Source organism: Scyliorhinus canicula, chromosome 12 (genome assembly GCF_902713615.1).
Source record: "Scyliorhinus canicula chromosome 12, sScyCan1.1, whole genome shotgun sequence".
Classification (NCBI taxonomy): domain Eukaryota; kingdom Metazoa; phylum Chordata; class Chondrichthyes; order Carcharhiniformes; family Scyliorhinidae; genus Scyliorhinus; species Scyliorhinus canicula.
The window spans coordinates 146,711,624-146,736,628 of NC_052157.1; the positions used below are offsets into that span (position 1 = coordinate 146,711,624).

Genomic DNA, 25,005 nt, shown 5'->3' on the forward strand with positions numbered 1-25,005 from the left:
TATCTGGTACCAACGAAACTACTGCTCCAGTGGCCACCTCCATTTTCACCGGTAGACTGTCCACTAAAGGAGGGGCTCAGTAACTGTTGGTTGTTGGGCGGCACGGTGGTGCGGCGGTTAGCACTGCTGCCTCGTGCCGCCGCGGATCCGCATTCGATCCTGGCCCCGAGTCACTGTCCATGTGGAGTTTGTACATCTCCCCGTGCCTGTGTGGGTCTCCTACAACCCAAAGATGCGCAGAGTAGGTGAATTGGCCACACTAAATTACCCCTTAATTGGAAAAAATTGAACTGGGTAGTCTAAATTCAAAACTCAACCTGTTTGTTGCGCCCGCAGTGGCCAGTACGCCCAATGGCTGTTTGTCCTTTTCCGCACCCAATCCTATTATGTGGATCCTTTTCGGCATATTCGGTTTTCTATTCGATACACTTGGTTCTTGCTTTTTATAGTTCTTGTTTGGAACTTGCAATTTGTCTCTCCAACACACACCATTAACTCTCCTTACCCACAATTCCTGCATGTTGCATCTTTGCACTCGCTGTCTGCTGCTGCGTGCCAAATTCTTGCACTTTGGTGGCAATTTCAAACTTGTGTTTGCGTTTGGGCCTCGGCCAATGTTTTATGGATTCTAGTGTTGGAACCTAATTGTTGGACTTAGAAATCGCAACATCTTTAGGTTAAAGTTGGTTTCTGTTCACAGCCTTTTTTGATAGCTTTGCGTCTTAACTGACATAGGGAGGGAGGGGGGGGGGGGGGGGGTGTTCAGCGATGATACCTCTTCAAACTGAATAGTTAGCATGCCACTAGATTTACTTATTTTTGTACATTTTTTTTTAGAATTAGAATTAGAACAGTACAGCACAGAACAGACTCTTCGGCCCTCGATGTTGTGCCGAGCAATGATCACCCTACTCAAGCCCACGTATCCACCCGATACCAGTAACCCAACAACCCCCATTAACCTTTTTTTTTAGGACACTAAGGGCAATTTAGCCTAGCCAATCCACCTAACCTGCACATCTTTGGACTGTGGGAGGAAACCGGAGCACCCGGAGGAAATCCACGCACACACGGGGAGGACGTGCAGACAGCACCGGCCCTAGGGTTGCTGGCGCCCCGTACAAGCTGAACTTCGGCGCCCTTGGGGAGGGGGGGGCGGGGCCGAGAGGAGGGGGCGGGGCCGACGGGGGGCGGACCGAGCGGGGGCGGGGCGGGCGGACCGAGCGGGGGCAGACCGAGCGGGGGCGGGGCGGGGGGGGCGGACCGAGCGGGGCGGGGGGGGGGGGGCGGACCGAGCGGGGGCGGGGGGGGCGGTCCCGAGGGGGGGGTGGTCCCGAGGGGGGGCGGACCCGGGGGGGCGGACCCGAGGGGAGGGGCGGACCGAGTGGGGGCGGGGCGGGGGGGGGGGGGCGGACCGAGCGGGGGCGGGGGGGGCGGACCCGAGGGGGGAGCGGACCCGAGGGGGGGGAGCGGACCGAGCGGGGGGCTGCCCTGGGGGAGGGCGGCCACCGCGCATGCGCTGGTTGGCACCGGCCCAACTGCGCATGCGCGGGACCCGAGTCTGGCGCCCCCTAGCACATGGCACCCCGGGCGACTGCCCGAGTTGCCGGTGCCTTGAGCCGGCCCTGCGTGCAGACTCCGCACAGACAGTGACCCAAGCCGGGAATCGAACCTTTATTCAGGAATCGAATTTAGAGTACCCAAATAATTTTTACCAATTAAGGGGCAACTTAGCGTGGCCAATTCACCTACCCTGCACATCTTTGGGTTGTGGGGACGAAACCCACGCAAACACGGGGAGAATGTGCAAACTCCACACGGACACTGACCCAGAGCCGGGATCGAACCTGGGACCTCAGCGCCGTGAGGCAGCAGGGTTAACCCACTGTGCCACCCTGCTATACATTTACATAGAATTTACAGTGCAGAAGGAGGCCATTCGGCCCATCGAGTCTGCACCGGCTCTTGGAAAGAGAATCCTACCCAAGGTCAACACCTCCACCCTATCAACATAACCCAGAAACCCCACCAACACTAAGGGCAATTTTGAACACTAAGGGCAACTTAGCATGGCCAATCCACCTAACCTGCACATCTTTGGACTGTGGGAGGAAACCGGAGTACCCGGAGGAAACCCACGCACACACGGGGAGGACGTGCAGACTCCGCACAGACAGTGACCCAAGCCAGAATCGAACCTGGGACCCTGGAGCTGTGAAGCGATTGTGCTATCCACAATGCTACCATGCTGCCCTAGTAACATAATTACTTTATTAAGGATTGAGATGAATTATGGGACATGTATTTTTTTAGGACAGTGCAGTAATAAGTAATCAAATGAAAATGAAATGAAAAGAAAATCGCTTATTGTCGCAAGTACGCTTCAAATGACATTGCTGTGAAAAGCCCCTAGTCTCCACATTCCTGCGCCTGTTCGGGGAGGCTGGTACGGGAATTGAACCGTGCTGCTGGCCTGCCTTGGGTCTGCTTTCAAAGCCAGCAATTGAGCCCTGTGCGAAATCAGGGATTTAGGATAGCTAGCTTGTACGGAAGGACATCACTTTTGTCTTTGTGAAATAAATGCAGGAAGCTGGTTTTGCTGTCCTGCTTTTCACAGACAATGAATGCACAGCAAATTACGAGTAAGCATAGCTGTCAGGATGAGGATCAATCACGCGCTGCTTGCAATTCTATTGGATAAGTTTAAATGTAGCAGCTTCAGGGATTGGATCGCGTCCAACTGGGGTGGGCTATTGATTTTTGAACTTTGTATAAATACTGTGTTCTGGTCTTTGTTCTGCAGAACAGATCTTGGCAGATATCCAGTCGAGTCTGCTCTGCCATTCAATCACGGCTGATACATTTCTCATCCCCATTCTCCTGCCTTCTCCCCATAATCCTCGATCTCCTTATTAATCAAGAACCTATCTATCTCTGTCTTAAAGACACTTGGCCTCCACAGCCTTCTACGGCAATGAGTTCCACAGATTCACCAACCTCTGGCTGAAGAAATTCCTCCTCTGTTTTAAAGGATCGCCCCTTTAGTCTGAGGCTGTGCCCTCGGGTTCTAATTTCTCCTACCAGTGGAAACGTCCTCTCCACGTCCACTCTATCTAGGCTTCTCAGCATTCTGCAAGTTTCAATAAGATCCCCCCTCATCCTTCTAAACTCCAGGAATGTTCCCATTTGGTTAGATTGGGTCCGACATGGAATGGGGGCTTGGGAGGGGTTGGGGGAGCGCAGAGATTGATGGAAATCTGGCATTAACAAAATTCAAGGTCCTGGCGCATGATCAAACAAAGGTGTTAAGTCACTTTATTTTTTTTTCACGATGTATTTGAGGTTCCAGCTGTGAAGATCTACCAAGGGAACAGTTTAATTTTGTAAGATAATTTGTCACAGCTTCATAGACTGGTTTGATCCCATTCCCTAATGGATTGGCAAATATAATCAGTAAGTGGGGTTCCTTTGTGCTGACCAAGTGCTGCGTTACAGCGTAAATGATAAGCAGATTAAAATGTGTGCATTTTCACTTGAGCATGCTTAATTGTTGGCACATGTACGACAAAATTTAATTGACGTATTTGCCTTGCTCAATGAATAGAAGGTCACAATATAGTCACTGAGCATTTAAACCACGCAGGGTGGCTCTGCTTTGAATGTGTGAACTGGTAAAATTGATAGGCCACTGTACCCTGGCCTGTGATGGCAGGTGCATCGTGGGTTAAGTTCCTTCTTCTGTCGCCTCCTCATCCCCCCCCCCCCCACACACACACACACACACACCCCACAGCCCCATCATGTTTTCCCCTCAGGGGAGGCAAAACCAGTTTAGCAGACCTTATGCACCAAGTGTTAACCTGTTCTGTTCGGCTGCTGCTGAGCTGTGGCTGAGTTGGCAGCAACTGAACCACAACAGGATTCTGGGCCCAGGTTCCACTCCGGGGCTTGGGCACCAAAGTCGAGGCCGATACTCCAGCGCGGTACAGAGGCAGCGCTGCGCTGACTGAGGTGCCTCACCTTCCGGATCAGACATTAAACCGAGGCCCCGTCCGTGTTGCCCCTGTTCGTGTCAGTGGAAAAGATCCCGTGGCGCTACTTTGAAGAAGAGCAGGGGAGTTATCACCGGTGCCCTGGCCAATATTTATCCTTCAATCAACAGGACAAAAAAAAAACCCAAATTGTCTGGCCATTATCACATCGCTGTTTGTGGGATCTTGCTGTGTGCAGATTGGCTGCCGCGTTTCCTACATTACAACAGTGACTGCACTTCAAAAGTACGTCACTGGCTGCAAAGGGCTTTGAGAGGTCCAGTAGTCACGAAAGACGCGATATAAATGTAAGTCTTCACCTTTTCCATCTCTGCCTCTGTCACAGGTTTAGCTCCCTCTTGAAGGAATTTTAAAAATAGATAAATTTAGAGTACCCAAATCTTTTTTTTCCAATTAAGGTGCAATTTAGCGTGGCCAATCCACCTACCCTGCACATCTTTTGGGTTGAAACCCACGCAAACATGGGGAGAATGTGCAAACTCCACACAGAAAGTGACCCAGATCGAACCTGGGACCTCAGTGCCGTGAGGCAGCAATGCTAACCACTGCGCCACCGTGCTGCCCCCCTTGAAGGAATTTACCAGCCTGAAGAATTTATACCCAGGGTTCACTGCTCCAAGGCCAAAGAAAGTACTTCCTAACATCCAGTCGATTCCTCCTCTTCTAGATGGTAGCAGTTGTGGGTTTGAAAGGTGCTGCCGAAGGAGCCTTGGTGACTCCCTGCAATGCACCTTATAGATGGTACACACAGCTGCCATTGTGCATCGATGGTGGAGGGAGTGAATGTTTGTGGATGGACTGCCAATCAAGTGGGCTGCGTTGTCCTAGATGGTGTCGAGAAAGCTAGCCTCAGTAATGGTGACTATGAATCTATTATCGATTGTCGTTAAAAACCCACCTGGTAGGGCAGCACGGTGGCCTAGTGGTTAGCACAACCGCCTCACGGCGCTGAGGTCCCAGGTTCGATCCCGGCTCTGGGTCACTGTCCGTGTGGAGTTTGCACATTCTCCCCGTGTCTGCGTGGGTTTCGCCCCCACAACCCAAAAATGTGCAGAGTAGGTGGATTGGCCACGCTAAATTACCCCTTAATTAGAAAAAATAATTGGCTAATCTAAATTTATAAAAAAAAACCCACCTGGTTCACTGAGGCCCTTTAGGGAAGGAAATCTGCCATCCTTACCCGATCTGGCCTACATGTGACTCCAGATTCAGGGATATGTGGTTGACTCTTAACTGCCTTTTGAAATGGCCTAGCGAGCTAAACAGATCAGGGGCAACTAGGGATGGACAACAAATATTGCCCTGCAAGTGACACCCACTTGCCATGAAAGATTAGGGGGTGAATTCTCCGCTGGCGGGATTCTCCGTTCCCCTGACAGCGCACCCCCGCCTGTGGGTTTCTCGGCAGCCTGGGGTGGCCACAATGGGAAATCCCATTGGCTGCTGGCGGGAACGCAGAATCCCGCTCCCGGAGACGGCACACCGCCGCGGAACACGCGGCCCGGGGGGGGGGGGGGGGGGGGGGGGGGCGGAGAATTCACCCTTATATTTTAAAAAAATGATCAATGAGCCCACCCTCTTGGCCATTAATTGGTGGATCTGCAGAAAATCACATTGAATGTCCATTTCCCGCACTGTGCGGGCTTCCAACACCCATTTCAGCCTGTTGCTGAACTTCAGAAACCTACAGGGTAGCATGGTGGTTAGCATAAATGCTTCACAGCTCCAGGGTCCCAGGTTCGATTCCCGGCTGGGTCACTGTCTGTGTGGAGTCTGCACGTCCTCCCCCTGTGTGCGTGGGTTTCCTCCGGGTGCTCCGGTTTCCTCCCACAGTCCAAAGATGTGCGGGTTAGGTGGATTGGCCATGCTAAATTGCCCGTAGTGTCCTATTAAAAAGTAAGGTTAAGGGGGGGTTGTTGGGTTACGGGTATAGGGTGGATACGTGGGTTTGAGTAGGGTGATCATGGCTCGGCACAACATTGAGGGCCGAAGGGCCTGTACTGTTCTATGTTCTATGTTCTAAGATTGACCCCTCTTAACCTCCTCTCCAAATAGTTCCATCACAAACGGCACCTGTTGAGAAACAATTATAAATGACTGGGCTAGATTGTTAGAGTTAAGCCTGAAACCTAACAAATGATCACTTGTTCCCTGGAAAATGATTTAAATTTAAGAGGGTAGGTTTGCATGTAAACAAAAATATAATTTACATAAATGCAAATGCATACTGTTGTTATCTCCATGAAGATTGATGAACCTTAGAGAAATGTGAACTTCCAGTTGTAGCACGAAGAACAATCTGTCAAGATTTCATGTCTTAAAAAACTCTAATGTCAGAGCTATCTCTCTCTCTCTCTGCGGTTGCACGATAGGCTTCTTCTTCTCGCTGCAAGATTGGCAAATATTCCAGCCTCCTCTAACTCCATGCGAACCCAGCCTCCAATTTGAGCACGAACTCTGATTTAAATGCAACCTTGGCCCGTTCCATTGCTTGCTCTCTACTTCTCAGTTAGCTACAGAGCACACACGACAAAACTGTGACCTAGGATTAAAAGGGAAGTCCGCGACCTGATTACAAATTGGCTTCCTCTATCCGCTTCCCCACGGTAACAGAGAACACAAATAGTTATCCTTGATCCCAACTACCTTTCATCTTAGAAGTAAAGAGATGGTTTACAGCACAACTGTTTCCAATGAATATAGATACCAGCTGTCTGGGACTTCAGGAGATGCAGGGTCGACCCATTGTGGACTGCTGTCCCCAAGGCTAAATACCTCACACCATCCTCTCAGTAAAACAATCTGAGTCTTTCTCAGATCTCTGATTATTAAACTCCAGGCTTACTATCAGGCAGGCTTCAGCACAGGTCACATGGTCCCTTTCGCCCACCTTACATTTAAAGCTAAAATCTCAACATATAGTTGTAGTCTTATCAACCAAAAGATGGAAGAGCTGAAGGGCAAGTGGGAGGCGGAGTTGGGGGAGGAGCTGGATGAGGGCCTGTGGGCAGACGCCATGGGCAGGGTCAATTCCTCCTCATCCTGTGCCAGGCTCAGTCTGGTTCAGTTTAAGGTGGTGCACCGGGCTCATATGACAGTGGCGAGAATGAGCATGGGGTGGAGGACAGGTGTGTGAGGTGTTCAGGGAGCCCAGCAAACCAAGTCCATAGGTTCTGGGCATGCCCGGCACTTACAGGATTTTGGAGAGGCTTTGCAAAGGCTACGTCCAAGGTCTTGGACACTCGGGTAAAGCGGAGCTGGGGGATAGCGATGTTTGGGGTGTCAGAAGATCCGGGAGTGCAGGAGTCGAAAGAGGCCGAAGTCTTGGCCTTTGCCTCCTTGGTAGCCGGGAGACGGCTCTTGCTAATGTGGAGGGACGCAAAACCCCCGAGTGTGGAGACTTGGGTCAGTCACATGGCTGGGTTTCTAAGTTTGGAAAGGATAAAGTTTGCCTTAAGAGGGTCCTTGCAGGGGTTCTCCAGATGGTGACAACCGTTCCTTGACTTTCTCGTGGAACGTTAAGTGGAGGTCAGCAGCAGCAGCAAACCGGGGGGGGGGGGGGGGGGGGGAGGAGGGAGAGGTGGGGGGGCGGTATGGGTGGTGGATAGATTTTACTTGTAAAGGGCAGATACCCCACCTTGCTTTGTTAAGTTGTTAATTTGCTTTTCTTTATTATTATTATGTTTTTTGTTGTTTTCTTTCTGTAGTGGTTTGTAAAATTTTGTTAAAATTTTGAATAAAAACAAATTTTAAAAATAAATAAATAAATAAACCAAAAAAAAAGAGTAATTTCAGAGCACAATAATCCTACAATGCTCACAATTGTAACATTTGCCACGGACAGAATATGCCTGCTCTCTTATTGATTGTAATTTATATGTTTTGTAAAGACAGAAGTTTGTCTTTTCTTACCTTTGGCGTGTGCATTCAAATTAAATCGATCAGCAGCAAGCTTTTGGGAGTTTAAAATAAAGAAGGCTATTTATTTACACATCTTCAAAATACAAGCACTGTCACACACTTGGTCTCATGCATGCATGCACGGATGCACATGTCGGCAAGTACACACCTGGACACACACTCACACATTTACAACACAGCAGTATCTGCGGAGTGATGAACGGAGCAAATGTTCTGAGTCCAATGTGACTCACTTTGGAACTGATATTTGTGACCCTCAGTGGATTCGACACATGTGGGGTAAGTCGGAGCCCGCGAAAATCACTGAAGAAGGAGACGTTGCTGTGAAAGTGAGTTTTGGTAAAGACCTTATCAAAGACCAAGGAAGGGAAATGGAAAGCGATGAAGGCGAACAAGGTGAAAGGGACAAACGGAAATATGGTCAGAGGGAAGAGCAGAGACATCTTCAAGGTAGGTATTCCTGGAAGAGAAGTGGGAATGGATTAAACAGTAAAATCAAAACCAAAATACTGCAGATTTTGGAGATCTGAATAAAAACAGGAAGCGCTGGAGAAACCCAATAGGTCTAGCACTGTGAACAGAGAAACAGAGTTAACGTTTTGAGTCCAAATGAGTCTTTGGCACCCAACGAGGCCTGGAAAAGGTTAATTACTTTGGCTGTTTGATGATTTTCACCTAGTTTCCAAATCTGGCTCTCGGAATGGCTGATGGCTGATAGTTCATAGATCTGCTGGGACCTGGTGTAAGATAGGTGCAGTCCTTGAAGCTAGTTTTGGTTATATGACCATTTGGTTAACACTTCTGAGTCCCTCCGAGTCGAATTTGGATGGGGGATACCTTGGGATATAAGGTGAAGTTGATAGTGGTCATTGTTTTTTGAGCTTCCTCTTTGTCTGAAAAATGGAGCGAGGCAGTCTGGAAACTCCATAATCTTTAGGTTTTGGCTCATCCTTAAGCAATGAGATTTGTGAATCCCACCAATGGCTATTAAGCATCCTCACCTGTGCCCATATTTAATAATGTATACACGGAAACTTGATACTGTCTATAGTCCAAATGTCAAATAGTCACATGATGTGGGCAGCCAAATTACAGCTTGATTGTGTGCAATTTTTAAATCGTTGAGTGAAAGCTAATTTCTCATTTATTGAAGGGCTAAACCATCCATTGTATTGAATGGTGTTGCAAATTTGAAAGAGAAAGAAAGGCAGATTTGCAAGTACGTAGTGCTTTTTACAACTACCAGATATCTCAAGGTGCTTTACAGACAATAAAGTACTTTCGAATAAAAAATGAAAATGAAATGAAATGAAAATCGCTTATTGTCACAAGTAGGCTTCAAATGAATTTACTGTGAAAAGCCCCTCGTCGCCACATTCCGGTGCCTGTTCGGGGAGGCTGATACGGGAATTGAACCTTGCTGCTGGCCTGCCTTGGTCTGCTTGAAAAGCCAGCTCTTTAGCCCTGTGCTTAACCAGCCCCGAGTACTTAAAAATGTACTTTCAAAAATTAAAATAAATTTAGAGTACCTAATTCATTTTTTCCAATTAAGGGTCAATTTAGTGTGAGCAATCACCGACCCTGCATATCTTTGGGTTGGGGTTGGGTGGGGGGGGGGGGGGGTGGGGGGGGGGGGGGGGGGGGGAAACCCACACAAACACGGGGAGAATGTGCAAACTCCACACGGACAATGACCCAGAGCTGGGTTCGAACCTGAGACCTCGGCACCGTGAGACAGCAGTGCTAACCACTGCGCCACCGTGCCGCCCTGCTTTCTTTTATAATAATAATCTTTATTAGTGACACAAGTAGGCTTACATTAACACCGCAATGAAGTTACCGTGAAAATACCCTAGCCGCCGCACTATGGTGCCTGTTCGGGTACACTGACAAAGAATTCAGAATGTCCAATTCACCTAACAAGCACGTCATTCAGGACTTGTGGGAGGAAACTGGAACACCCAGATGAAACCCACGCAGACACGGGGAGTCCGGAGAGTCTGCGACCAAGCTGGGATTGGATCCCAGGTCCCTGACTTTTGAAGGATATTTATTGTTGTAATTGTGGTGAGATGCATCACTGTAACTACACAAGGGGTCAATGTGAACACACTACACCTAGCTAGGCACTAGAGGGAGCACCAGAGACATGACCCACAGACATTCAACCAAAAAACAGTAATATAGGAAATGCAGCAGCCAATTTTCGCACAGGAAGCTCCCAACAAACAACCACGGGCTAATGACCGGATCATCTGTTTTTTTTCATGATGCTCATTGAGAGATAAATAATGGCTGGGACACCAGGGATAACTCCCCTGCTCTTCTTCAAAGTAGTGCCAAGTGTCCCGCCAGAACAGCCAGACGGGGTCCCAGTTTAACATTTCAATCCGAAAGACAGCACCTCCAACAGTGCAGCACTCTCTCAGTGCTCCACTGGAGTGTCAGCATCGATTTTTGTGCTTCAGGTGCTGGGGTGGGACTAGGAGCAAAAGTGCGACTGACTGAGTAGCAACGGGCGCCGATAAATATCTGCCGACCAAGATAAGGATCTGATCATTGTGCAAGATTCTGCTCATGCACTCTGCTGCAGCCAGCCTGTGATCGCCTTTATTGAACGGGTAGTAAATTAATCCCATAGGCCATTGATTCTGATGGCAACCAGCGGAGGCCAATGTCCAAGGTGCAGTGGTTGTGACATGGCAAGAGGCAAATGGCCTCTGGTACAAGGGACCTACAGCCCAGGTGGTGCCAACAAGCTGCCATTTCCACGCACAGTAACCGATCGTCTGGTGCAAGAGGCAGACTCATGTTTCTCAACCACACTCATTCCTTCTGCGTTCAGTCTCCTTAATATCCTGACGAGCGCTGACTCTGCAACAGTGAACACTAAAGTAGCGATGTTGACCCAACTACACCTGAAAAACACACCGTCAAACGGCATTAGCGGTGTTCCGGACGGAATTTCAAATCAATATTTACTTTTTTCTCTTCCATTACTGATTACTGACACAGGAATTATTTTTGGATATGGATTTGTTTATTGTCAAGTGTGCCAAGGTACAATGAAAAGTATTTTTCTGCGGTCAGCTCAAACAGATCATTTAGTACATGAAAATGAACTAAAATAAAAAGGAATATACATAATAGGGCAACACAAGGCGCACAATGTAAATACATAGACACTGGCATCGGGCGAAGCATACAGGAGTGTAGTACTAATCAGGTCAGCCCATAAGAGGGCCGTTTAGGAGTCTGGTAACAGCGGGGAAGAAACTGTTTTTGAATTAGTTTGTGCGTGTTCTCAGACTTTTGTATCTCCTGCCCGATGGAAGAAGTTGGAAGAGTGAGTAAGTCGGGTGGGAGGAGGTCTTTGATTATGCTGCCCGCTTTCCTCAGGCAGCAGGAGGTGTAGATAGAGTCAATGGATGGTGATGGAACCATCAATTCAGCGAACACGTGTAGTTGGATCTGAATAGAGGCTTTAATACACTTACAATAGAGCCAGCCTATTCGTCATTGAACTTCAGGTGAACTGGCAGGCTGGCTCTAAGGCACTGATCTTTATACATCGGTCCCAGGGGGAGGAGTCCTGGGCGGAGCCAAGGGAGGAGCCCAGTACAAACTCTCGCGTACTCCCAGAGCGACGCCCCCTGGTGGTCGGATAGTGCAACTGCACTTACAATGGGTAGATAACGAACATATATACATGGAGTTATATTGGCAACTATATATAGTGTAAATCACATTCACCAGAGATGGGATGCAGGTTCATGTGATGGACTGGGCTGTGTTCAGGACTCTCTGAAGTTTCTTGCGGTCTTGGGCCGAGCAGTTGCCATACCAGGCTGTGATGTTTTGAAACATTTCAAAAGGCAACTATAAGGTTATTACAATATACCCAACAGTGTTTGGTAGCATCATACTTAACAGCACCTTAAGGTATTGCCAGACATTTAATTATTTTCCAAGGTTATCTTTTTCCCAAAATATTCCATTGCAATACTAATCTTTTCTCGCCTTTTCGACCTCCCTGCTCTAATGTCAGGTAGCTAATTTTCCACCTCTTTCTCTCCCCAACCCTCCCAGAATGAGTTCTCCTTTATTACCCATTAACAAGGACTTAATAGTTAGCAGCTGCTTCACAGTGTCAGGGACCCGGGTTCGATTCCAGATTGGGTCACTTTCTGTGCGGAGTCTGCACGGCCTCCTGGTGTCTGCGTGGGTTTCCTCCGGGTGCCCCGGTTTTCTCCCACAAGTCCCGAAAGACGTGCTGTTAGGTCATTTGAACATTCTGAATTCTCCCTCTGTGTACCCGAACAGGCGGCGGAATGAGGCGACTAGGGGGTTTTCACAGTAACGTCATTGCAGTGTTAATGCGAACCTACTTGTGACAATAATAAAGATTATTATTATTAATAGTCCTTAAGTGTTTTGTTCCGTAAAGGCATTTTAATTTCGGAATACCAAGGAGAATAGGAGATAATACGGAAGAAACATCTGTTACCATTTTCTGTTACATTGCTCCGGTAACGTTGCAGTTCCTGAAGCACAGGACAGAACAAATCCGGGACCAAGTAAGAGGCAGGGATTAAGATGACTCCTATTGTCCAATTACGCCCCCTACTGGTGTGTTGTACCTCATGCATGTTTCCTTGCCTGGTTTTGATTGAAAAAAAAAAAAAATTTTTTATTGAAATTTTTACAAAATATAAACATCTTAACTCTATTAACAAAACAACTGCGGTAACACCCCAAGAACAATACCCACCCAACTTCAAAAGCAACTACAAACGAAAGAAGAAAAAAAAACAAAAGAGCACCCAAACAACAAAAGGGAAAGAAATAGCACCCGCCACATCCCACAAACCCATGTACACAGTTCTCCCTCCCGCCGATCCAAACACCCCCCCCGGTTGCTTCTGCTGCCGGCCTATTTCCCTACCGTTCCGCCAGGAAGTCCAGGAAAGGCTGCCACCGCCTAAAAAACCCCTGTACTGATCCCCTCAGGGCAAATTTCACCTTCTCCAATTTAATGAACCCCGCCATATCCGAGATCCAGCCCTCCACGCTTGGGGGCCTCGCATCCTTCCATTGGAGCAAGATCCTCCGCCGGGCTACTAGGGACGCAAAGGCCAGAACACCGGCCTCTTTCGCCTCCTGCACTCCTGGCTCCACTGCAACCCCAAAAATTGCGAGTCCCCAGCCTGGCTTGACCCTGGATCCCACCACCCTCGATACCGTCCTTGCTACCCCCTTCCAAAACTAACCCAGCGCTGGGCATGCCCAAAACATATGGGCGTGGTTCGCTGGGCTCCCGAGCAGCTAGCACACCTGTCCTCGCCCCCGAAAAACCTACTCATTCTTGTCCCAGTCATGTGGGCCCTATGCAGCACTTTGAACTGTATGAGGCTAAGCCTCGCACAGGAAGAGGAGGAATTCACTCTCTCCAGGGCATCCGCCCATGTCCCCTCCTCAATCTCCTCACCCAGCTCCTCTTCCCATTTACCCTTCAGTTCCTCCACCGAGGCCTTGTATACCTCCTGCATTACCCGGTATATGTCCGAAATCCTCCCTCCTCCAACCCACACCCCCGAGAGCAACCGATCCCGCACCCCTCGTGGGGGCAGCAAGGGGAACCCCTCCACCTGCTGCCTGGCAAACGCCCTCACCTACATGAACCTAAACATGTTCCCCGGGGGGAGCCCAAACTTCCCCTCTAACTTCCCCAAGCTCGCGAACCTCCCCTCCACAAACAGGTCCCTCAACCTCCTAACCCCTGCCCTGTGCCATCCCAGAAATCCGCCATCAATGCTCCCTGGGACAAACCGATGGTTCCCCCGCATCGGGGCCTCCGTCGAGCCCCCCACTTCTCCCCTATGCCGTCTCCATTGCCCCCAGATTTTGAGGGTAGCCGCCACCACCGGGCTGTGGTATACCTCGTTGGAGGGAGCGGCAACGGCGCCGTTACCAGCGCCTCCAGGCTCGTGCCCACACATAACGCCGCCTCCATCCTCTTCCATGCTGCCCCTTCCTCGTCCATTACCCACTTACGCACCATCGCTGCGTTGGCAGCCCAATAGTACCCATAGAGGTTGGGCAACGCCAGCCCCCCCCTATCCCTGCCTCGTTCCAGGAACACCCTTCTCAACCTCGGAGTCCCATGCGCCCACACAAATCCCGTGATACTCCTGTTGACCCTCCTAAAAAAGGCCTTCGGGATAAGGATGGGAAGGCACTGGAACAGGAACAGAAACCTCGGGAGCACCGTCATCTTAACGGACTGCACCCTCCCCGCCAGTGACAGCGGTAACATATCCCACCTCTTAAACTCCTCCTCCATCTGCTCCACCAACCTTGTGAGGTTAAGCTTGTGCAGGGCCCCCCAGCTCCCCGCCACCTGGACCCCTAGGTACCTGAAGCTCTTCCCTGCCTGCTTCAATGGGAGCCTACCAATCCCCTCCTCTTGATCCCCGGATGCACCACAAACACCTCACTTTTGCCCAGGTTCAGCTTATACCCCGAGAAACCCCTGAATTCACTAAGAATCCTCATCACCTCCTGCATCCCCCCCACCGGGTCCGCCACATACAGCAACAGGTCGTCCGCATACAGCGACACTCGATGCTCCTCCCCACCCCTCACCAGGCCCCTCCAGTTCCCTGACTCCCTCAATGCCATGGCCAGGGGCTCAATCGCCAACGCGAAGACAAGGGGGACAGGGGGCACCCCTGTCTCGTCCCCCGGTACAGCCAAAAGTACTTCGACCTCCTCCTATTTGTGGCTACACTCGCCATCGGGGCCTCGTAGAGCAACCTCACCCACCGGATAAACCCCTCCCCAAACCCAAACCTCTCCAACACCTGCCACAAGTACTCCCACTCAACTCTATCAAAGGCCTTCTCCGCATCCAATGCCACCACTATCTCCGCCTCCCCTTCCATGGCCGGCATCATAATGACGTTGAGGAGCCTTCGCACGTTCGTATTCAACTGCCTTCCCCTCACAAACCCCGTCTGGTCCTCGTGAATGACCCTGGGCACGCAATCCTCTATTCTAATGGCCAGGATCTTTGCCAACAGCTTAGCATCGGCGTTCAGCAGCGAAATCGGCCTATATGACCCGCACTGCAGAGGGTCCTTGTCCCCTTCAGGATCAAAGAAATCAGCGCCGTGACATATTTGGGGGCAAAGCCCCCCCCTCCCTTGCCTCGTTAAAGGTCCGGACCAACGGGGCCCAACAGGTCCAAATACCTTTTATAAAATTCCGCCGGAAACCCGTCCGGCCCCGGCGCCTTCCCCGACTGCATGCTCCCTATCCCTTTAACCACCTCCTCCAGCTCGATCGGCGCCCCTAGTCCCTCCACCTGCTCCTCCTCCATCCTCGGGAATCGCAGCTTGTCCAAGAAGCGCCCCATTCCACCCCCCTCCACCGGGGGCTCCGACCGGTACAGTTCCCCATAGAAGTCTCTGAAGACCCCATTAACATCTACTCCCCTCTGCACCACCTTCCCAGCCTTATCCATCACTCCCCCAATCTCCCTGGCTGCATCTCGCTTCCGGAGCTGGTGCGCCAGCATCCTGCTCGCCTTCTCCCCGTATTCATACACCACCCCCTGTGCTTTCCTCCACTGAGCTTCCGCCTTTCTGGTGGTCAATAGGTCGAAACTGGCCTGAAGGCTACGCCTCTCCCCCAGTAATCCCTCCTCTGGGGCCTCCGCATATCTCCTATCCACCTGCACCATCTCCCCTTTCAGTCTCTCCCTCTCCCTCTGCTCCCCCTCTCCCTATGGGTTTGGATGGAGATCAATTCCTCTCTAATCACCGCCTTCAATGCCTCCCAGACCGTCCCCACTCGAACCTCCCCGTTATCATTGGCCTCCAGGTACCTCTCGATGCACCCCCGAACCCTCTCGGCCACCTCCTCATCTGCCAGCAGCCCCACCTCCAAGCGCCAGAGCGGACGTTGGTCCCTCTCTTCCCCCAGCCCGAGGTCCACCCAGTGCGGGGCATGATCCGAAATGGCAATGGCGGAGTATTCCACCTCCTCCACCCTCGACACCAACTCCCTGCTCAAGACAAAAAAATCGATCCTCGAGTAGGCATTATGTACGTGGGAGAAAAACGAGTATTCCCTGGCCCTTGGCCTCGCAAACCTCCAGGGATCCCCCCCCCCAAATCTGATCCATGAATCCCCTCAGCACCTTGGCCGCTGCCGGCCTCCTACCCGTCCAGGACTTGGATCGATCCAATGGGGGATCCAGTACTGTGTTGAAGTCCCCCCCCATGATCAGGCCTCCCACCTCCAGGTCCGGAATGCGGCCCTACATACGCCGCATAAACCCCGCATCATCCCAATTTGGGGCATAAACATTCACCAACACCACCCGCTCCCCCTGCAGCTTGCCACTCACCATCACATATCTCCCGCCACTGTCAGCCACCACATTTAACGCCTCAAACGACACCTTCTTCCCCACAAGGATCGCCACCCCCTTACTCGTCTCATCCAGCCTTGAGTGAAATACATGGCCCACCCATCCCTTCCTCAGCCGAACCTGGTCCACCACTCTCAGGTGTGTCACCTGGAGCATGGCCATATCCGCCTTCAGCCCCTTCAGGTGCGCAAATACCCGTGTTATTCCAGGCACCCTGGCCAACATTAATCCCCTCAATCAACATGGCTAAAATGGATTATCAGATCAATATCACAATTCTGCTTGTGGAAACCTTGCTATGTGCAAATTGGCTACCATATCCATGGTTGGCACGGCAGCACAGTGGTTAGCTCTGTTGCTTCACAGCGCCAGGGTCCCAGGTTTGATTCCTGGCTTGGGTCACTGCCTGTGCAGATTTTGCACATTCTCCCAGTATCTGCGTGGGTTTCCTCCGGGTGCTCCGGTTTCCTCCCACAAGTCCCGAAAGACGTGCTGTTAGGTAATTTGGACATTCTGAATTCTCCCTCTGTGTAACCGAACAGGCGCCAGAACGTGGCGAGTAGGGGCTTCATTCTGGTAATGTAAGCCGACTTGTGACAATAAAGATTATGATATATATATATTACAATAGCACCTACAATTCAGAAGTGCTCCATTGATTCTAAATCATTCTGGGCCGTCCTGAGGTTTTGAAGTGTTCTTACTTACTTGTAAGTGGGGGGGTGGGGGAGTTCCAGATCTCAAATTCTATTGTGTGAAGAATTGGAAACAACTTAGGATGCTCCAGTTTCCTCCCACAGTCCCAAGACGTGGAGGTTAGGTGGATTGGCCATGATAAATTGCCCTTAGTGACCAAAAAGGTTAGGAGGGGTTATTGGGTTATGGGGATAGGGTGGAAGTGAGGGCTGAAGTGGGTCGTGCAGGCTCAATGGGCCGAATGGCCTCCTTCTGCACTGTATGTTCAATAATACGATTTGGGCCACAATGGGGTGAATGTAATGTTTGTCTGGGTAAATGAACTAAGATGAGTCAAACGCACTTTCTCGTCTGTCAATGCCTGGCAGCCTGCTGATGTGAGCTTTCAGTGTTGGTTCAGCAGTTCAGAGAAGTTTGATAGACAGGAATGGGTGGGTTGTCTTACGCGGAAAGGTGGGAGAAGTTAGGTTTGTGCCCACTAGAGTTTGGAAGAGTAAGAGACGACTTGATTGAAACCGTTAAGATCTGGAGGGGTATTGACAGGGCGGTTGTGGAGACGATGATTCCCCTTGTGGGAGAATCTAGAACCAGGGGTCACCTTTTAAGAATAAAGGGTCGCTCATTTAAGATGGAGATGAGGAGAGTTTAGTTCTCTCAGGGGGACACGAGTCTCTGGAACTTCCTTACTCAAAGGGCAGTGGAAGCAGAGTCCTTGAAATAGAACTAGATCAATTATTGATTAACAAGGGGGTGAAAGGTTACTGGGGGTAGGCAGGAATATGGGTTGAGGTTACAATCAGATCAGCCATGATCTTACTGAATGGCGGAGCAGGCTGGAGGGGCCGAGTGGCCTACCCCTGCCCCTAATTTCAATGTTGGTTCCTCGTTTGTCTTTTCCCATGTTACATGGCGTGGTTGCAATGCTGATTGATCATGTTCACATCAAACATCATTTTTTGAATCTGGCAGGTGGTTTTACAATCTGGATGCCTTCCATGTAACCAGATTGGAAACAGGCACCGATCCACGCTGGCTTTCTTTTTTAAAAAAAATAATTAACGTCGCTGTTGGCATCGCTGGTTAGGCCAGCATTTATTGCCCATCCCTAGTTGCCCTTCAGAAGATGGTGGTGAGTTGCCATCTTGAACCACTGAACTCCTTCAAGTGTAGGTACACCCACTGTGCTGTTAGGGAGGGAGTTCCAGGATGTTGCCCCAGTGACAGTGAAAGAGCGGCGATATATTTCCAAGTCAGGGTGGTGAGTGACTTAGAACATAGAACAGTACAGCACAGAACAGGCCCTTCGGCCCTCGATGCTGTGCCGAGCAGGTGAAATATCAACCGTGGTTCCTGCTCCTGATTGTTACACAGTTGGTCCTGCAGTAAAGTATGCTTGAAGATCCAGAATGAAAAACTAAACCCATCTGGTTCATTAATGTATTTTAGGGAAGGAAATCTGCCACCCTTATCTGATCTGGCCTACATGTCACTCCAGACTCACAGCAATGTGGTTAATACTTAAATGTTCTCTGAAGTGGCCTAGCAAGCCACCCAGTTGTTTCAAACTGCTACAAAGGAATGAAACTGGACTGGTTACCTGGCATTGACCTTGGCACCCCATGAAGACCCATGGCATCAGGTCAAATATGGGCAAGGAAATCTCCTGCTGATTACTGCCTATCTCCACCGATCAGCTGATGTTCAACACCATTTGGAGGGAGCACTGAGGGTGGCAAGAACGCAGAATGTATTCTGGGTGGGGGAACTTCACTGTGCATCACCATGGTGGGCTCTGTCACACCACTGATGACCAAGCTGGTGGAGTCCTAAAGAACATGGCTGCTAGACTGGATCTGCAACCGGTGGTGAGGAAGCCAGCAAGAGAACAAAACTTATTTGACCTCCTCCTCACCAACCTGTCTGCCGCTGATACATCTGTCCATGACAGTATCAGTAGGAGTGATCACAGTGCAGTCCCTGTGGAGACAAAATCTCATCACATTGAGGATACTTTCCACCTTGTTAAATGGGATAGTTCATAGAATCCTTGCAGAAGGAGGCCATTCAGCCCATCGGGTCTGCACCAACCCTCTGAAAGAGCACCCTTTCTAGGTTCACTCTCCCACCCTATCCTCTTAACCCCACCCAACCCACACATCTTTGGACACTTAAGGGGAGTTATTTTAGCGTGGTCAATCCACCTAACCTGGACATCCTTAGATCGTGGAAGGAAACTGGAGCACCTGGAGGAAACCCACGGAGACACGGGGAGAATGTGTAAACTCCACACAGTCAACAAAGGCCAGAATTGAACCTGGGTACCTGGCGCTGTGAGGCAGCAGTGCTTTTTTTTTAAGGTTGGAGGGGAACCTCCAGACGGTGAGGTTCCCAGGCATCTGCTGCTCTAATCCTTCCAGATGGTAGCAATCGTAGCTCTGGAAGGTGCTGTCTTAATGAACCTTGCCGAGTTCTTGCAGTGCATCTAGTGAATGGTACACACGTCTGCCACTGTTCATGGCGGAGGCTTTGAATGTTTGTGGAAGGGGTAGCAATTAAGCGGGCTGCTTTTTCCTGGATGGTGTCGATCTTCTTGAGTGTTGATGGGAACTGCCTGTGCAGAGTCTGCACGTTCTCCCCATGTCCGCGTGGGTTTCCTCCAGATGCTCCAGTTTCCTCCCACAGTCCAAAGATATGCAGGTTAGGGGAATTGGCCATGCTAAATTGCCCTTACTGTCCAATAAGGTTAGGTGAGGTTTCTGGGGACGGAGGTGCTCTTTCCAAGAGCCAGTGCAGACTCGATGGGTCGAATGGCCTCCTTCTGCACTGTAAATTCTATGAATATATTTATTGTGCACTTTATTTAAACATGAGTTGGGGCTTCAAGTAAGTTCTGTTAATAATAATTAGCAATAACATCAATAATGTGAGGGAGGAACGTCATTAAATTTTTATGCATGTCACAAAACTTTTCTTCTGAGAGGCAAGTTTGGAAAGTCTCCTGAACTGGGAGGGAACACTGGCCAGGCTGGGAGCTGGGCTAGGGTCACGTGACGGCGGAGGGCACCTTCAGTCAGCACCCGGCCCTCGTCACGTGCCCGCCGGCTGAGTCCTCCCACATCCCAGCGTGCAGCTCGCCGGCGATGGCCGCCACCATGGAGGAGGAAGAGCTGGAGTTTGTGGACGAGTTGGAGGCGGTGCTGTACCTGACCCCGGAGGTGCAGCAGGCCATCGAGCAGGTATGGGGAGGGTGGGCCGGGCGGTGAGAGAGGCGGGAAGGGGCCGGGGCTTCTCTTTTCTCTCATTGATCCCCGGGCGCGGGGAGCCCAGTTGGGCTGTGGCGATGGAAGAGCTGAGTGACAGCTGCCTGTCAGCGCCCTGCAGTCTCCCTGGCAACCCTCCCTTACTCACTCCGCTCCCCAGCCCACAAGCGTCTCTTTCAGTCATTAGTCCAAACGGATTGGACTCCTGTAATTTTGCATCTTGCCCCGACTCGTTAAACCGGGGCAAACGCAGCTGTCAGTGGAGGTGCTGCTGGGAGAGACAACAGACCGTGAAGCCACAGCCCAAAGAGGCAGTCATTCAATCTGACTGTCGTGTGTGTGACTCTTGACACTGAAGCCCAGCGAATGCATCTCTCACGTGATAAATCTGCATTAAATGGGGCAAACCCATCAGCGAGTCTGCCAATATTTTGTGTGCTTGTGTAATAAGACTTGGGTGGCACAGTGTTTAGCACTGCTGCATCACCGTGCCAGGGACCCGAGTTCAATTCCAGCCTCGGGTGACTGTTTGGAGTTTGCACGTTCTCCCCGTGTCTGTGTGGGTTTCCACCTGTGTGGGTTTCCTCCCACAGTCCAAAGATGTGCAGGTTAGGTGGCCTGGCTATGCTAAATCGTCCCTTAGTGTCCAAAGGTTGGATGGGGCTACAGGAATGGGGCAGGGGAGTGGGTTTAGGTAGGGTGCACATGCAGAAGTTTGGTGTAGACTTGATGGGCCGAATGACCTCCTTCTGTTTGTCGGGATTCCATGATTCTTAGAGGAATCATAGTACTTCAAATTTTGAAAAAACAAATTCTTCTGTAGAACAGAACTAGGCAAAATCAGTATTTGCAATGAGGCAGTCTTTATTACCCAAAGATGCTGACCGTTTATGGATTGCAGTTCCTTCAGTATCTTTTTCAAATGACATGGGTAGTGTGTTTGTTGATTAAGGGTTACGTAGCTCAACCTGACCCTTACTTTTTAAAAAAAAAATAAATTTAGAGTATCCAATTAATTTTTTCCAATTAAGGGGCAATTTAGTGTGGCCAATCTACCTAGCCTGCACATCGTTTTGGGTTGTGGGAGCGTAACCCACGCAAACACGGGGAGAATGTGCAAACTCCACACAGACAGTGACCCAGAGCCGGGATCGAACCTGGGACCTCTGCGCCGTGAGGCTGCAGGGCTAACCCACTGTGCCACTGTACTGCCCTTACCTAACCCTTGCTGATGAAAGATTTTCTGACTAATATTTTTGCTTCCCCCAGACAAGGGATGTGAATCAATTGTAATACATTTATTGTAACTGACATTAGAGGCTCGGAATTGAACCTCTGATCACCTGGGAGTGTCGTTTCACCCATCATGCTGGAAGGGAAGCGAGAAAGATGGCTGTGGCTATTGGGGTCCAATCATCTCAGCCCCAGGACGTCGCTGTTGGAGTTCCTCAGGGTAGAGTCCTAGCCTAACCATCTTCATCTGCTTCAGCAATGATCTTGCTTCTATCTTAAGGTCAGAGATGGGGATTATTCCTGATGATTGCAAGTACCATTCACTACTCCTCAGATACTGAAGCGGTTCATTCCTGCAGCAAGACCTGAACGACGTTTGTGCTCTGGCTAATAAGTGGCAAGCCAGGCAAAGAGCATCTCCAACAAAAGAGAATCTAACCATCTCCCTTTGACATTCAGCAGTGTTACCTTTGCTGAATCCTCTACCATCAACATCCTGGGGGTTACCATTGAGCAGGAACTGAACAGGACCAGCCATATAAATACTGTGGCTGCAAGAGCAGGTCAGAGGCTGGAATGTCTGCAGAGAGTAACTCAACTCGCAATTTCCAAACCTTTTCCACCCTCGACAAGTCGCAAGTCAGGAGTTTGATGACTCACTCTTCACTTGCCTGGATGAGTGCAGCTTCAACAATGCTCAAGAAACTTGATACCATCAAAGAAAAAACAGCCCACCTGTTTGGCAACAGCTACTTTAAACATTAACTCCTTTTTAAAGAAAAATTTTACCCAACTCATTTTTTCCAATTAAGGGGCAATTTAGCATGGCCAATCCACTTAGCCTGCACATCTTTGGGTTGTCGGGGCGAAACCTACACAAACACGGGGAGAATGTGCAAACTCCACACGGACAGTGACCCAGAGCCGGGATCGAACCTGGGACCTTGGCGCCGTGAGGCAGCAGTGCTATGCAAAGCTAACCACTGTGCCAGTGTGCTGCCCTCCTTTCATGACCAGTGTACTGTGGCTGCAATGTACACCTTCTGTAAGGTTCCCTGCAGCATGTCACCAACACTTCTTTGACAGTACTGTTCAAACCTACAACCTTTATTGCCTAGATGGACAAGGGCAGTAGGCATACAGAAACATCAGCACTTGCAATCTCATCCCCCAAGTCACACACCATCCTGACTTGGAAATTTATCACTCTTTGTGAGTCAAAGGCCTGAACTTTTCTACCTAATAGCACTGTTGATGTACTTGCGCCACAAGGACTGCAGTGGTTCAAGGAGACGGCTCACCACCATCTTCTTTGACCAATTTAGGTGAGCAATAAAAGTTGGCCTTGCCAGTGATGTCCACAAACCATGAATGAATAAATAAAAGGAACAAAGTGGCACTTTTGAATAAAAAAAACATTTTATAAAGGCATTTATAAATTTTTAACTAACAATTTCAAGAGAAAACTAAACAAAGTAACCCCACTTCCACCCCCCCCCCCAAAAAACCTCCCCAGCCAACAACCACACCAGCCAACATGGCTTACAGTTCCCCAGTCCCCTTCCTCCACTTACTAATCCCACCTCCACCATTCCCCCCGACCGACCTCCCTCCCTAACCACCCCCCCTTTTCGGATCTGCCGACAGCTTAATTTTCCCCAAAGAAGTTGATAAATGGCTGCCACCTCCGGGCGAACCCGAACGGCGATCCTCTCGGGGTGAACTTGATTTTCTCAAGCCTGAGAAACCCGTCCATGTCACTGACCCATACCCCCGATTTTGGGGGCTCCGAGTCCCTCCACGCCAATAAGATCCGTCTCCGGGCTACCAGGGAGGCAAAGGCCAAAACGTCAGCCTCTCTCATCCCCTGGACTCCCGGGTCTTCCAACACACCAACAATCACCACCTCTGGACTCCGAACCACCCTTATCTTTAATACCGTGGACATGACATCGGAAAATCCTTGCCAGAATCCAAAGTGACACTTTTTGATTGGATATTTTGCATACAACTATTTTCCAATATACTAGAAAACTATTATAATTAATTTGATTCTGACATTTACTGTACTTGTGTGCAGATTGATTTTCCTTCCTGCTCCTGCCAAAGGTCTACTTAAAGCAATTCCACACTTAAAGCGATACTAACACACTAAAAGCAGAATATTATTCTTCCAAACATGAAAACTACAATAATGAGTTCATTGGACAATATCGCTCAGAAATACAATCTAACGTTTGTGTAAAATGTTGCCATTGCTGACTGCCTTCACTGCAGTCAAAATTTTTCAAATGGAGAATTTCTTCATTGTAAATGTTTTCAGCATTCTCCCACTTACAGACTGGTTTAGTAAATGCATGTGGATAATGGTACGTTTGTGTGAATGTTGGATACTGAGGAGCTGGATACAACTAACAAAGGAAAGCCAGATGAATAGGATTGTGTTTAATATTGATGTGTGGGCAGCACGGTAGCACAGTAGTTAGCACTGTTGCTTCATATTGCCAAGGACCTGGGTTCGATTCCCGGCTTGGATCACTTTCTGTGCGGAGTCTACATGTTCTCCCCGTGTCTGCATGGGTTTCCTCCGGGTGCTCCGGTTTCCTCCCACAAGTACCGAAAGACGTGCTTGTTAGGTGAATTGGACATTCTAAATTCTCCCTCTGTGTACCCGAACAGGCGTCGGAATGAAATGAAATGAAAATCGCTTATTGTCACGAGTAGGCTTTAATGAAGATACTGTGAAAAGCCCCTAGTCGCCACATTCCGAATGTGGCGACTAGGGGATTTTCACAGTAACTTCATTGCAGTGTAAGCCTACTTGTGACACTAATAAAGATTATTATTGGGTGTTGGTGGGAAAAGCACTGAAAATGGTGAATAAATTATTTTAGCTCTCATTGGTTTAATAAAACAGACAAGAGGAAGATTGGTTCTCTTCCAAAGGAAAGGATATTATTGCCATAGAGAGAGTGCAACAAAGGCTCCTGTTCCGGAGATGGCAGGACTATCTTATGAATAGAGATTGGGACAAACTGGGCCCGGAGTTTGGAAGAATGAGATGTGATCTTATTGAAACGTACAAAATACTGAAAGGGATAGACAGGGTAGATACAGATAAGGTGCTTCCCTTAGTTGGGGAGTCATAATAAGGGGTTATGCCTCATAGGACTGAGATGAGAAGAAATGTATTTACACAGAGAGTTGTGAATCTTTGGAATTCTCTACTCCAGAGGGCTGTGGAAGCTCAGTCATCGTGTAAGTTTAAAGCAGTGATTGATAAATTTCTGATTAACAGTAACCCAAGAGGTTACGAGGGGTAGTGGCTGTTAAAGGCATTGAAGTGTCCGATCAGGCATGATCATTTTGAATGGCAGAGCAGTGCAACGGGCTGAATGACCAACTC

The 25,005-nt window shown here is 49.5% G+C and overlaps 1 protein-coding gene across 1 annotated transcript in view; it reads left to right on the plus strand.

Annotated features, from left to right (window-relative positions):
- Positions 1–20,197: 20,197 nt before the first annotated feature.
- vps53 (VPS53 subunit of GARP complex) overlaps positions 20,198–25,005 on the plus strand; it is a 269,146-nt gene continuing 264,338 nt past the window's right edge. Inside the window, exon 1 of the mRNA XM_038814428.1 lies at positions 20,198–20,342. Within this exon, the coding sequence (XP_038670356.1) occupies positions 20,247–20,342 (96 nt within the window). The 5' untranslated portion in view covers positions 20,198–20,246. The remainder of the gene's footprint in view (positions 20,343–25,005) is intronic.